The sequence below is a fragment of the Panthera pardus genome, unplaced genomic scaffold (genome assembly GCF_024362965.1).
Source record: "Panthera pardus isolate Hobbes unplaced genomic scaffold, ASM2436296v1 HiC_scaffold_12, whole genome shotgun sequence".
Taxonomy (NCBI): domain Eukaryota; kingdom Metazoa; phylum Chordata; class Mammalia; order Carnivora; family Felidae; genus Panthera; species Panthera pardus.
Genome location: NW_026526677.1, coordinates 51,276,087 through 51,290,166, shown reverse-complemented (window position 1 = coordinate 51,290,166; position 14,080 = coordinate 51,276,087). Strand labels below are relative to the sequence as shown.

Here is a 14,080-nt window from a genome sequence, read left to right as displayed (position 1 = left end):
TGTTGGGTTTTGTAGCAAGATGGTAATTGGTAGGAGTTATCTCAGTGGAATTCTGGTGGCAAAAGTGAGATCACAGTGGATGGAGGAGGAATGATAGGTAAAGTATAGAAGACTCTGAAGAAGCTTGAGCATGAAGATGAAGGGGATGTGGAGTAAAGGGAACATTTGTGTAAGGCTAGACTTGGGCATGTTTAAATGTTAGTGAGAAGAGCTGAGAGGTCAGGGAGACGTTAAGACAGGAGATCACTAATGAATTAAGTCCTTTAACAATTAGAAGCTGATGAGGTTCAGATCACCAGTGGAGCCAAGAGCTTTACAAAAGGAGAAAGAGCCCCTTTGTTACAAAAAGAAAAATATTGGCCCAGGCACAGTGAAATCTGGAAATTTCTAGGCAGGACCCTAGGGTGTGTTCTGTGCCTCATTTCCCCTCCCCTACCATAGCTTTTCTGTCTTGGAGAAATCTCATTTATCCTTTGAAGTTTCCTCAGATTTACTCCTTTTTTTTTTTTTTTTTTTTTGCTTTTTGCTTCTTTAAAAAAAATTGTTGGAAACTGTTTTGGTACCATCCTAATCTGTAAACTAGAATATTCTCTGCAGTGCAGACACACACACACACACACACACACACACACAAAAGGCAAGATCCTAAAACAACTGATGGCTCCCTCATTACTGTAGGATAAAGTCCTGATTTACTATGTAATTTTGAGGTAATTCAATTTTTGCTTAAGAAGTAAAATCCCCTTCTCCATTTTCCCCTATCCTTCTTTTCCAGGCCCATTAGCAAGAATAGGGGTAGGTATTATGGAAGACGGGAAAGATCTAGGTTTTCTGAATTTCTAGGCAATTCTGTCTGTACCACTTACTAGTTCTGACTCTCTAGCCAACTGCTGAAAAGGAGATAAGGCACTTGGAGACCTGGGTTAAGCGATTACCTGCAGGTGCCTGTGCTGAATAAAAAACTGAATAAGGCTCTTAAGTGGCTGATAAATAAGAGGAAAACCGGGCTCAGAAGAGGAGGATTTGATAGTTTTTGAAGAGCTGTCCTAGTGGGAGTGAAAGCATGAAATTGCTCAGTTACCTGGAAGGTATTAGGAGAGAGACTGGGTTATAGGAGCCTGCGGTTTAAGTGTGAGTAGTCTTTGCTGATAAATGCCAGAGTGGAATATGGTCATGGGAGTTGAGGTATGGGAAATGAGAGAGCACTGTTTTGGGTGGGCTTTAACTTGGAACACACCCAGAGTATGTGTGGTGTTGGGAAGTGGGTGGGAACAGACCCTCATTGGCTGTGTATGGATGTGTGACCAGAGATAACATGACCAGAAGAGGGAGGTGGTGGCATATCTCAACTGTATGAGCTTCAGGAATAATGATGCATTGCTGGGGTGCAATAACAGTGTTTCAGGGGCTGAGATCTATGTCGGGTGTTGGTGGGGGAGAGAAGGGATGAGGAGAGTTGCCAGTACTTAGTAGGAGCCTGTTCTGTGCCAGGTGATATATGAACTCTACCTCATTTAATCCATACCATGCTTCTCTGAGGGTGATTCTGATCTTCTCACTTTGCAGGAGAGTAAACTGAGGCTCAGAGAGATGAATTGCCTTTATTTATTTTTTTAACATTTATTCATTTTTGAGAGACAGAGCACATAAGCAGGGGAGGGGCAGAGGGGGAGGGAGACACAGAATCGGAAGCAGGCTCCAGGCTCTGAGCTGTCAGCACAGAGCCCGACATGGGGCTCCAACTCATGAACTGAGTGAGAGATCATGACCTGAGCTGAAATCAGACGCTTAACTGACTGAGCCACCCAGGTGCCCCTATTTCTTAACAGCTCATAGGTGGTGGGACTGGGAGTAACTCTGGGAAGGTGGAAGAAACATACAGTTGTCTGTGTTAAAGGCATGTTTTTATGACAGCAAATGTGTTCCAAGAGGCACTATGTCAGTACTGAGCCTAATACACCGGGCTTCAACATATTTGTTGAATTTGTATTTTTATAGGCATTTTGTTTTTCTAATCTTTTCCATCAGTCCTGTTTATTCACATTCTTTTGTTTCCCCCACTGAAGCCTGAGTATTGATCTGTGGACAAGATGACAGATGGGTCATCGTCTTCCTTCTTTCCTGATTTTGGGCTGCTCTTGTATTTGGAGGAGCTAAACAAAGAGGAATTGAATAAATTCAAGTTACTTCTAAAGAATGAGACCATGGAATCCGGGTGCTGCCAGATACCCTGGGCTGAGGTGAAGAAGGCCAAGCGAGAGGACTTGGCTAATTTGATGAACAAATATTATCCGGGGGAACAAGCCTGGGATGTGGCTCTCAAAATCTTGGGCAAGATGAACCTGAAGGATCTGTATGAGAGAGCAAGAGCAGAGATCAACTGTGAGTGATGCTGGGGACCTATCTGGGGGTGGGAGAAGGATGTGCTTCCTGAGGCCCATTGGGATGATTCTATGAAAGGGACTTGGGGATTGAACCATTGTTGGCTCATTTGAGAAACACTGAAGAGGCAGGAGCATTTTGAGTATTGTTACTCAGCCTGGCTCCTTAATTGGGGGTAATTCATCCATCTTGTACCAATTATGATGATTAAAGGAACTGAGTGATAATAATTGTCCCATCTGGTGTTCCTGTGCCTGAACTGCTGCAGATAGTCAGTCCTAGGTTGCACTAAATTTTAAGTAATTTCAAATATGATTTAAGATCTTTGCTAACATAGGAGGAATGGGCAAAATTTTGTTAAGGGGCATAAGCCAAGCCAATATTTCTGGTCATTCCTAAGTATGAAATATTATAGACGTCAAAACTTCCTTACTCGTATGCTTTACAAGGCTTTACAGCTACAAAGTGTGTATTCATTATTTTCTAGGAACCTCACCATATCCCTGCGAGGTCAGTGTAGACCAGGCTTAGGCTAGACCACTTGCCCTAACTACAGGATGGAGGGCCTCGCAAGAGGTCTCTGCTACAGTGGTGCTGACACATCACTTCTCCCCTGGCTAAGCTGGTGGAGTCGAGGCTCTGTTGGCTCTGCTTTTCTTAAGCCCAGATGTCCTAGAATTGGACCACTGAGGGCCATTCTGGCCCCTGTATGGCTGTCAGTAAAGCTTTCCTTGTTTTTGGTGAATCTCACAATCCTGTTGGAACCTGTTGCAGGGACAGCCCATTCCCTGGGACCAGAGGATGCCAGGACACAAGAGGAACAAGATGAGCAGGAGGCAGTGCAGGGTGAGCAGATGTTTGGGTTTTTGTTTTGTTGTCAGATTTGGGAGGAGGTTGAGTGTTTGAAATGTGATGGGGGGTTATGCCCCAGGAGACAGTTGTTCACCTCTTCTTAACTTCTAATATACTACCTGTTGATGGTTATTCAAAAAGAGTCAACAAAACTGGCTCTCTGGCTGAGGTCAGAATCTGGGCCGTGTTAATTCAGGTCCTCAGTGAGCATAGTATTTGGAAACGCCCAGTCAGAAGTTCACAGTCTGATGAAGAAAGGTATATTCGCGTCTCATTTACAAGTTAGAGAGTCCCTGAGTTTGGCAGGGACTATTCGGCTTATCACATCTACTTCCTTCCTTTAGAAACGATGCTGTAATTGAGTTCCAAGAGTGGTGACCAGCTAGTCCGTATAGCATGTAGTTTCTAGAACCAGGTCTTCTTAGTCTTCGTTCAATACCATTTCCATCCCCCCTGCTTAGTTTTAAATTCCATGTAGTTGAATTCTAGTTTCTGTAAATGGAATTACAGTAGAAAGAAACTTGATCAAGTAAGAAATCATTCTTAACCCAGCTATGCTGCTTTCTGATGGGCCACGTTATTCTTCTTTTTTTTTTTTTTTTTTAATGTTTATTTGAGAGAGAGCAAGCAGGGGGACTGCAGAGAGAGGCAAAGAGAGAATCCCAAGCAGTCTCGATGCTGCCCAATGTGGGGCGCAAACCCATGAACCATGAGATCATGACCTGAGCCGAAACCAAGAATTGGACGTTTAACCAACTGAGCCACCCAGGTGCTCCTGGGCCACATTACTTCACTCAAGAAGTAATTGATACCTGCTTTATTCCAAGCACTAATAAATAAAAAATGCTTCCTGTGTTAAGTGATCTTGAAGATAACTTTTTGCTTTGAGCTTAATTTCTGATTCAGTGTAAGGAAGTTTATTCTTATGGTATTTATTACTGACCATAAATTTAGGAAATTAGGATTCCTTCTTGTAGAAATTAACTGTTAGAAAATTTGGAAGATAGATAAAAGTACCATGAAGAAAGTAAGTCATCCTCATAGGTGCACCTGGATGGCTCAGTCAGTTCAGTGTCCAACTTTGGCTCAGGTCATGATCTCGTGGTTTGTGGGTTTGAGCCCCACATTGGGCTCGCTGCTATCAGCATAGAGCCCTCTTTGGATCCTCTGTCCCCCTCTCTCTCTGCCCATCCCCCACTCACACTTTGTCTCTCAAAAATAAATAAACATTAAAAATTAAGAACCAATCATCCTCATAATCCCAATTTTCTTTTAAGTGTTACTCTTTTTATGGTATAATATTTAGTAGAGTGTATCTGCCTTGCAATACCTACCTTCTTCTGGAGGAGATCTAAGCATAATCTCGTAGGACATGAATTGTGTTAGATGTTTGTACTGAATGCCCTGGTAGAATAAAGAAAAGAATTATTTACGTTTAAAAGTAATTGTAGCTTGTGAGATGTACTGTGAATGAAAATATAGCATGTTTTGAGAAAAATGAAAGAGAACTATTCTAGCATTGGGGTTCAGAGACAGGTTCTCTGAACAGTGACATTTAAGATCTAAAGAAGGAATTGGACTTAACTAGGTAAGGGTGAAACTATGTTTTCACTTTGCTTGGACACTTCGGAATATATTTTTAATTTTAATTCCAGTATAGTTAACGCACAGTGTTATAGTAGTTTCAGGCATGCAATGTAGTAATTCAACAATTCTGTACATTACTCAAGTGCTCATCATGATAAGTGTACTCTTAATCCCCATCACTTATTTCACCCATCCCCCCACCCACCTCTCCTCTGGTAACCATCGGTTCTCTGTAGTTGAGAATCTAGTTTTTGGTTTGTCTCTTTGTTTTTTTTTTCCTTTGTCCATTTATTTTGTTTCTTAAATTTCACATATGAGTGAGATCATGTGATGTTTGTCTTTCTCTGACTTATTCTGCTTAGCATTATACTCTCTAGCTCATCCATGTTGTTGCAGATGGCAAGATTTCATTCTTTTTTATGGCTGAGTAATATTCCATCATATGTATATACCACTTTTTATTTATCCATTCATCTATCAGTAAACACTTAGGCTGCTTCCATTTCTTAGCTCTTTTAAGTAATACTGCAATAAACATAGGGGTGCATATATCTTTTTGAATTGGTGTTTTCATATTCTTTGAGTAAATACCCAGTAGTGGGATTACTGGATTGTATAGTAGTTCTATTTTTAATTTTGTGAGGAATCTCCATACTGTTTTCCGTAATGGCTGTACCAGTTTGCATTCCCACCAACAGTGCACAAGGGTTCCTTTTTCTCCACATCTTCTCCAACACTTGTTGTTTCTATTGTTGTTGATTTTAGCCATTCTGACAGGTGTGAGGTGATATCTCATTATGGTTTTGATTTGTATTTCCCTGATGATGAGTGATGATGAAAATCTTGTGTCTGTTGGGCATCTGGGTGTTTTCTTTAGAGAAATGTCTATTCATGTCTTTTGCCCATTTTTAATTGGATTACTTGGGTTTTTTGGCATTGAGTTGTAGAAGTTCTTTAAAAAAATATTTATTGGGGTGCCTGGATGGCTCAGTCGGTTAAGCATCTAACTCTTGATCTTGGCTTAGGTCATGATCTCACGGTTTGTGAGTTTAAGCATCATGTCAGGCTCTGTGCTGATAGTTGGAGCCTGCTGAGGATTCTGTCTCACCTTCTCTCTGCCTATCCCCTGCTTGTGCACACACACACTCACTCTCTCTCTCTCTCTCTCTCTCTCTCTCTCAAAATAAATAAATAAACTTAAAAAATTTTTAAAAAGGAATCTCTGCACCCAACATGGGGGTTGAGCTTACAACCCCAAGACCAAGAGTCGCATGTTCTACCAACTGAGCCAGCCAAGCACCCCGGGTTGTAGAAGTTGTTTATATATTTTGAGTACTAACCCTTTATCAGATATATCATTTGCAAATATCTTCTCTCATTCGGTAGGTTGTCTTTTAGTTTTGTTGATTGTTTCCTTTGCTGTGCAGAATATTTTTATTTTGCTGTGCAGCAAACCAGTGGTTTGCTTTTGTTTCCTTTACCTAAGGAGACACATCTAGAAAAGGGAATATTTTTCTTTTCTTTAAATATTCTTCAGGCTATGTTTCAATGTTCATTATTCTTCATAGTTTACTAAAAGGCAGATTATTTCGATCTATAGATTCAGATATGTCTTCAGGTCTTCCCTGGCTATCACTGTTAATTGACCTGTGTTCTTTTTTCATCTGGATGATGACTGTGCTCTCCGCATAAGGCATCTTTTTTTTCCCTCTATAGAGGAAGAGTACAAGGAGAACATATTTCTCTTTTTTTGTTTTAAGTAGGCTCCATGCCCAATGTGTGGCTTGAATTCACAACCCCAGGATCAAGAGCTGGAAGCTCTACTGACTGAGGCAGCCAGATGCCCCAAAGAGAACACATTTTTAGAGCAAATCTAATTTTTACTTTCCACCATAAATTCATTCTTGTTTTGTCAGTTTCTTATGCATGTTTTAAATCTATAGGAACATGTTTTAGTTTTACTTATATTCTTACCTAAACCAGCTGCACTTTGATTTGAGTGCACATTATTGCTTGTTCTTGACTTCAAGTCCAGTGTTCTTGACACTGCAATTGACAGAATTCGCTTTGATCATGTGTATCTGTGTTTTTTTTTTTTCCTGCTCCATTCTCACTAACTTAGGTGATGGAACAGAATACAGAACCCAAATAACAGAAAAATATTGTATCACGTGGGATAAGAAGTGTTTATTTGGAGAACCTGAAGATTTACATCCTGGAGTTGCTCAGAAAGATCAAGAACTGTTGGAACATCTGTTTGACGTGGATGTGAAAACCGGTGAGCAGCCACAGACAGTGGTGCTCCAGGGGCCTGCTGGAGTTGGGAAAACAACCTTGGTGAGAAAAGCAGTGGTAGATTGGGCCCAGGGAAATCTCTACCAGCAGAGGTTTAGCTATGTTTTTTATCTCAATGCAAGAGAAATCAACCAGTTTAGAGAACGAAGTTTTGTTCAAATGATATCAAAGGACTGGCCCAGCACAGAAGGCCCCATTGAAAGGATCATGTCCCAGCCCGGCAGTCTCCTTTTTATTATTGATAGTTTTGATGAGCTGAACTTCGCCTTTGAGGAACCTGAGTCTGTGCTGTGTGAGGACTGGACCCAGGTACACCCAGTGTCCTTCCTTCTCAGTAGTCTGCTGAGGAAAGTGATGCTCCCTGAGTCATCCTTATTGGTGACAACAAGACTCACAGCTTGTAAGAAACTGAAGCCTCTGTTGAAGAATCCGCATTCTGTAGAGTTGCTGGGTATGTCTAAGGGTGCGAGAGAGGAGTATATTTACCAATGTTTTGAAGACCGGAAGAGAGCTTTGCAAGTATTCAATTCACTAAGAAGCAATGAGATGGCTTTTAGCATGTGTAAAGTCCCCCTAGTGTGCTGGCTTCTTTGTACCTGTCTGGAGCAGCAAATAGAGAAGGGTGGTGACATCACGTTAACCTGCAAAACAACAACAGCGCTGTTTATCTGCTATATCTCTAGCTTGTTCCCACCAGTAGATGGAAACAGTGCTAGTCTACCCAGCCAAACCCAACTGAGCAGCCTGTGCCACTTGGCTGCCAAAGGAGTGTGGACCATGACATCTGTATTTTACAGGGAGAATCTCAGAAAGCATGGCTTATCTAAATCGGATGTGTCAATTTTCCTGGACCTCAATATTCTTCAAAAGGACATGGAGTATGAAAATTGCTACATGTTCACCCACCTGCACGTTCAGGAGTTTCTTGCAGCTATGTTCTATATGTTGCAAGACAGCTGGGGAACCAAGAACAGTTCCTTTCAGTCTTTCGAAGACTTGAAGCTGTTGCTTGAAAGCAACAGTTATAAAGACCCCCATCTGACACAGATGAAATGCTTTTTGTTTGGCCTTTTGAATGAAGATCGAGTAAAACAACTGGAGAAAACTTTTAGCTGTAAAATGTCACTAGAGATAAAATGGAAGATACTTCAGTGGCTGGAGATGATGGGAAACAGTGAAGATTTTCCAGCACAGGTGGAATTTCTGGAGTTGTTTTTCTATCTGTATGAGACTCAAGATGAAGCTTATATAAGCCAGGCAATGAGCTATTTCCAAAAGATTGTCATTAATATTTGTGGGAAAATCCATTTGCTTGTATCTTCATTCTGCCTTAAGCACTGCCAATGTTTACGGACCATGAAACTGTCAGTAACCATGGTATTTGAGAAGATGTTAAACTCAAGCCCCCTAGCTGAAATTTGGTAAGCATGGAAGTTCCCTGTCAGGGAGTGAGGGAAATAGATTTCATTGGTGAGAGGGGGGGAATTGTTGAGCTGAGGTGCCAGAGCCAGGATAACCCTTCAGGCTTGTCCTACCTTGAGGCAAGGAGGGGAAGCACTGAAACCCCTTATTGACCAGTAGTGGCTACTGGTGAGGAAAGGACAAAAATATGCCTGAAGTGGCTCTCTTGGCCTGAGGGCAGTATCAAGAAAGGGGCTTGGCTGAGAGCTATCACCTGTCAACACCCTTAACTAGAAATAATCTTCAGGTCACATCCTAGCACAAAGTTGCATCCAGTATGGTACACGTTTAACTTTTAAAAAGAATGCCCTCCAGAAGAACAAGGGAATGGGAATTTCTTGCTGAAGCTCGTTTATATAGGGTATCTATCTGTTCCTCTATAAGCTGCTGACCTAGCTCACCTTCCCTGTAGCCTAGACTTAGGTCAGTCTTTGCTTTGTAGTTCATGAAAGGTCTCAGCCCTTTAACACCTAACTGGAGAGAGTACGATGTGGGTAAGAAATAGTAGGGGCTGAATGAGTATTTTGAAATAATGAGTCTTTAGAGTTTTATGCCTATTATTTTATCCTCTTCTCTTCCTTGAATTGCCTTTTCTGACTCCATCTATGCCTGGGGGAAGAATTCAACTATGGGATTAGCTCCAGATTTAACTGAACTTGAGGGCAATGTATGTGGTACATAGTTGTCTAGTGCATGGGAAATTTAATCTCTTACCCAGTTCAATGCTGGTCAAAAGCATATCTCAGTTTATTTTTCAGATTACAAAACTTTGATTCAGAGAAGTTTGCCTGGATAGTAAGTGCACAATTGTCGGTTCAACACACATCAGATAATAGCTAGCATCTGCTTGACCATATGCTGACAGTCTTCTAAGTCCCAGCTCATTTAGGCTCTCAACAATCCTAGTAAAAGCCTACTAGTAAAAACCCTGAGGTATCAAAAGATATTAATTTGACTGAGGTCCTACATAGGATTGTGAGTCCTTGGTTTTCCAGCTTAACCCACACTGCCTTGTTGCCATTAGGTACAATCACAGAACCATCTCCCTTGTAAGGACATACATTTCATTTCTCCTTAGCTGTGAGAAAATTCTAGGCTCGGATGCCATGACCTTTACTGTTCTCGGGGTGTTCTAAGTAATCTCATTCAGTCTGTCTTCTCAATTCTGACTTAGTGGTTCTGTTTAAAGATGTGATTGAACCCAGGGTGTTAGAATGTATTTTATGCCCAAGAGTAAACATTAAGAAGACATTCTGGCCATTATATTGCTAGTCCTCAGGCTACCTTCCCTTCATCTGTGTTCTAGTGTTATATAATACTAGAGTTGGCCTTGTTGCTAAAATAAGAGTCTGAGAAACCCAGTGTTCCAAGAGGCACATTATAGGTAGGTCAGTGTCTTCCACAACAAAACAATGTTGTAAATTTAATAGCATCGCTATCTGTCTTGTTCACTGTTATATCCCATAACATTTCTTTTTTTTTTAATATATATATATATATATATATTTTTTTTTTTTGGACACAGAGCATGCACATGAGTGGGGGAGGGGCAGAAAGAGAGAGGGAGAGAGAGAATCCCAAGCAGGCTCTGCACTGTCAGCACAGAACCTGAATCGGGGCCCAAACTCACAAACTGTGAGATTATGAACTGATCTGAAATCAAGTGTCATACACTTAACCTACTAAGCCACCCACACACCCCTTCCACAGCATTTCTACGTAGTAGGCACTTAAATGTTTGAATGAATGATGTATTGCCTAGTTTTCTCAAATTTAAGACCTCAGGTGGTAACAGAGGCCAGCACTCTGCAATGTTATTCAATCCAATTTTTAAGTAAGGTATGGGGAAACCAGTATTTATTGGGTAGTGAAGGAGATCAGGATATGCCACCCCAAAATATGCCACTTTTCCATTAGAAGTATTCTGAGCTGAAAGCATTTGAGTTCCTGAAGCTCCTTACCTGCCTACAGGCAGAGCCTCTAAAAAGAACTCAACTGTCATGAATCCCCTCCCTGCAAGCAATTTCTCTAATTTCTTCTTGGAGGCAAGTTGGCACCACACCCAGGTGGATGTTGTCACAAACTATCCTGTCTCTTCTCTGTTCTCTTAAGGGTCCATTTATCTTTCCAACAAGTCCTTTGTTTTTCCACAAGTGCCTTTTCTCCCTCTGCCTTTCCCCCACTAAATTAGCTATATAAACCCAAATAATGCCTACATCTCTGAGTTACTCATCACTGAATTCCTCCCATGTAGGTCTACAATGCATATGCTAATACAATTTGTATGCTTTTCTCTTGTTAATCTGTCTTTTGCCCGTCCAATTTAGAGGGCCCCGGGGAGAACCTAGGAGGCCACAGGGAAAAAGATGCTTTTTTTTTTCCCTCTCCTATAGCAACTATTTGTATAAGGCAACATGCTAGACTTTTATGTATTTTAATATAAATAAACAGCTATCGATTGTTAGCATTTACAATGGGAAACCTTTGTTAAGCATTTTGTATAGATTCTTACTGAATCTTCACAGTAATCCTAAGAAATAGATACTATTATCTTCATTGTTTAAGATGAAGAAACTGAGGCTCGCCTAGGCTAGTGATGTTGCCAGATCAGCCAGTTTAGTGAAAGGCAGAGTTGGGACTCAGGACTGTTTTGTTGTAGAGCTTTTGCTTATAATTATAAGGATGTCCTCTGCTTTATTCCTTACTAACCTTTGTTTATAATGAGTTTGTCAATAGTATGCCTATTAGTTAAATTATACAACAGTTACAAATTTACAGAGTGCCTTTGTGTATGTACTAAATTTGACTATTAAATCCTCACAGTCCTGTGAAGGGAGATAGAATTTCCATTTCATACATGAAGAGAGCTCAGAGCTCCTAGAACTGATGTGACTTACCTAAAGAGATGTAGCTAGTCAACGGGAGAACTGGAGCTCAAAACCCGGGCTTCTTAGTCTCCACCCTGTCCCCAGATGTCTCCCTATTACTCCTATTCTTACTCTTTGTAGTCTTATTTTTCTTCTTGATACTGGCTCTTTGGGTATTTGAAGACCTCCGGATTGTCCTTCCTAAGTCTCTTCCTCCAAAGTGAAGTCTCTAGTGTAGTTTTGTGTGTTGAAGAAATATGTTGAGGGGGTGAGAGAGTTACTTGGCAAACAAAGCCTTTGGGGTGCCAAGAGGAAGATTTTCGGGTGGACTGCGCCCACAACAGACCTGCACTGATGTACTCACCATTTTCGGGGTATACTTCCTTTCACCCAACACCATCTTCTGACAGGTGCCCTGGTTGAAACAGATAAATCCATCTTTTCTTTTTCTCAATTATCTAGGCGAAGGGATGGTGGTCATATTACTCATTGCTGGCAAGATCTCTGTTCAGTGCTTCATACAAATGAACACTTGAGAGAATTGGACCTGTGTCATAGCAACCTCAATGAATTAGCCATGAAGACTTTTTATCAGGAACTGAGGCATCCAAGCTGTAAACTACAAAAGCTATTGTAAGTTTGGCATCAGAAAATCTAATGGAGTTATTCCACCTTCTTTCTTTGTCCCATTGGCTACTACTTATTAGGGGATCCAATAGTAAACAAATATTTAAAATCCACGGTGTAAACTACTTTAAGAACACCACCAGTGGAAACCTCTGGGGATGTGGAAGCATACCTAACTTGTTCTGGGAGTGTAGCAGCTATTGACATGTGTTTTTTGAGGCCCGATAAGGAATTTTGTACGTGAGGAAGGACACAGAGCTAAGGCATTCTAGGCAGCTCAACAGCATTTTCAAAGATAGGTTCTGGAGTACACTATTTTTCTTTTTAATTTCTTTCTATTGAGGAATAATTTACATTTAATAAAAGGCACAGATAGTAAGTGTCTAGTCAAGCTTGATGATTGCATATACCTATGTAACCAATACCCAAAACAAGCTAGAGAATAATTCCATCACCGCTGGAAGTTTCCTTCTACCCCCTTCTATTAGTTTTCTTACCCTATCCAGTCTCAAAGGCAACCACTTTCTAAATTTATAACTATAGATTAGCTTTGTCTGTTCTTGTAAATAGTTTTGATTGCTTCATGTAGTATGTACGTGTTGTGTCTGTATTCTTTTGCTCAACGAAATGTTTTAAAAATTTACCTATGTAGTTGTATGTTTTAGTAGCCTGTTTCTTTTTATTGCTGATGGGAGTATTCCATTGTTTGACCTACTGCAGCTCATTCATTCTCTTTTGAATAGACTCCTGTGTTGTTTCCAGTTTTTGGCTATAATGAGTAAGGCTGCTATGACTATTTTTGTATGAATTTTGCATGTGTGTGATATATGTTCTCATCTCTTGGGCTAATATTTAGGAATGGAACTGCCAGTTTACAGATGGATGTTTAACCTGTTAATAAATTGCCATCCAGCTCTTTAGAGTGATTGTGCCATTTTGTAGTCCTACTGACAATGTATGAAAGTTCCACCTGCTCCTCATCCTGGCCAACATTTGCTACTTGTCTTTATTATATCCTAATTTGATTCTACAGACCCTATCATTTTTTTACATTTGCTGGTTTGCATGGCTTTCTCCCTTTTGTCTACTGGCTCTACTAAGAGCTGGAACTGATGCTATTTAGTACTGTATTCAATGCCCATCCATGTGCTCAAGGCCTAATTAGTGCTCAGTAATATGTATTGAATACTGAACAAACGATTAGCACTGGAGATTGATGTTCTTTTTTTAGGGGAGGGGGACAGGCTTCTCCCTAAATGTTTCCCTTGGAATCTCCATGTTTTCAGTGAGATCTGACCTTAGATTTAAAGTACCATATTTGGTCTGGTTTTGCACCATAGATGGTGTAGTCAACTGCATAGATGTCATGATCAAGGGGTTCCTGGAAATCCTTTTCATTCACCCCCAGGCATCTCCCCTACATTTTCCTTTTACTGAAAGTCACCAATCTAAAGCCCTGAAATTGCTACTGCCTTCTCTGGGGTTAAATGGCTCCCTCTTTTACAGTGCAAGGGTCCCTTAGGGGGTGACACCATGAAAGTAGCTGTTAGTCTTTCTCACCTCAATGTGGTCTTACTTCAAGTCCTTTTTCCTTAACACATGAAATCGTACTTCCAATTTATATTTAGTGAGTGCATTAGGCACTTTTACTGGATGATGATGGTTAATGCTGTAAACAGGTAAAAGTTTTATTTTCCTGTGCTTGGCTAGAAGGGGAGTGAGGGTGAAGGTTAGGTGGTGGATGAAAGGGAGGAGAGGTGATGTTACACAGGGATGTTTTGAACAGTTAGTAGCAGTGTAAGCATATTAGGCATTTGGGACTACCAGAGGCACTTACAGAAGAATCAGATATAGCTAACAGTGACTGAATAGCAGATAATAGCTAGGAAGAAAAAGGGGCATACTTAACTTCCTCCCATATTTAGCTTTGGGCTGTCTCTGTACACTTAAAGTCCACAAGATGACAGCGTCTTTTGCAGTGATATGTTTTGTTAATGTTGCACATCAAA

General features: G+C 40.8%; 1 protein-coding gene across 1 annotated transcript in view; it reads left to right on the top strand.

Moving 5' to 3' along the window:
* Positions 1-2,071: 2,071 nt before the first annotated feature.
* Positions 2,072-14,080, top strand: part of NLRP14 (NLR family pyrin domain containing 14) — a 38,636-nt gene continuing 26,627 nt past the window's right edge. The window contains exons 1-4 of the mRNA XM_019456168.2: positions 2,072-2,382; positions 3,157-3,228; positions 6,944-8,537; positions 11,907-12,077. Coding sequence (XP_019311713.2) covers positions 2,091-2,382; positions 3,157-3,228; positions 6,944-8,537; positions 11,907-12,077 — 2,129 coding nt within the window. The 5' untranslated portion in view covers positions 2,072-2,090. The remainder of the gene's footprint in view (positions 2,383-3,156; positions 3,229-6,943; positions 8,538-11,906; positions 12,078-14,080) is intronic.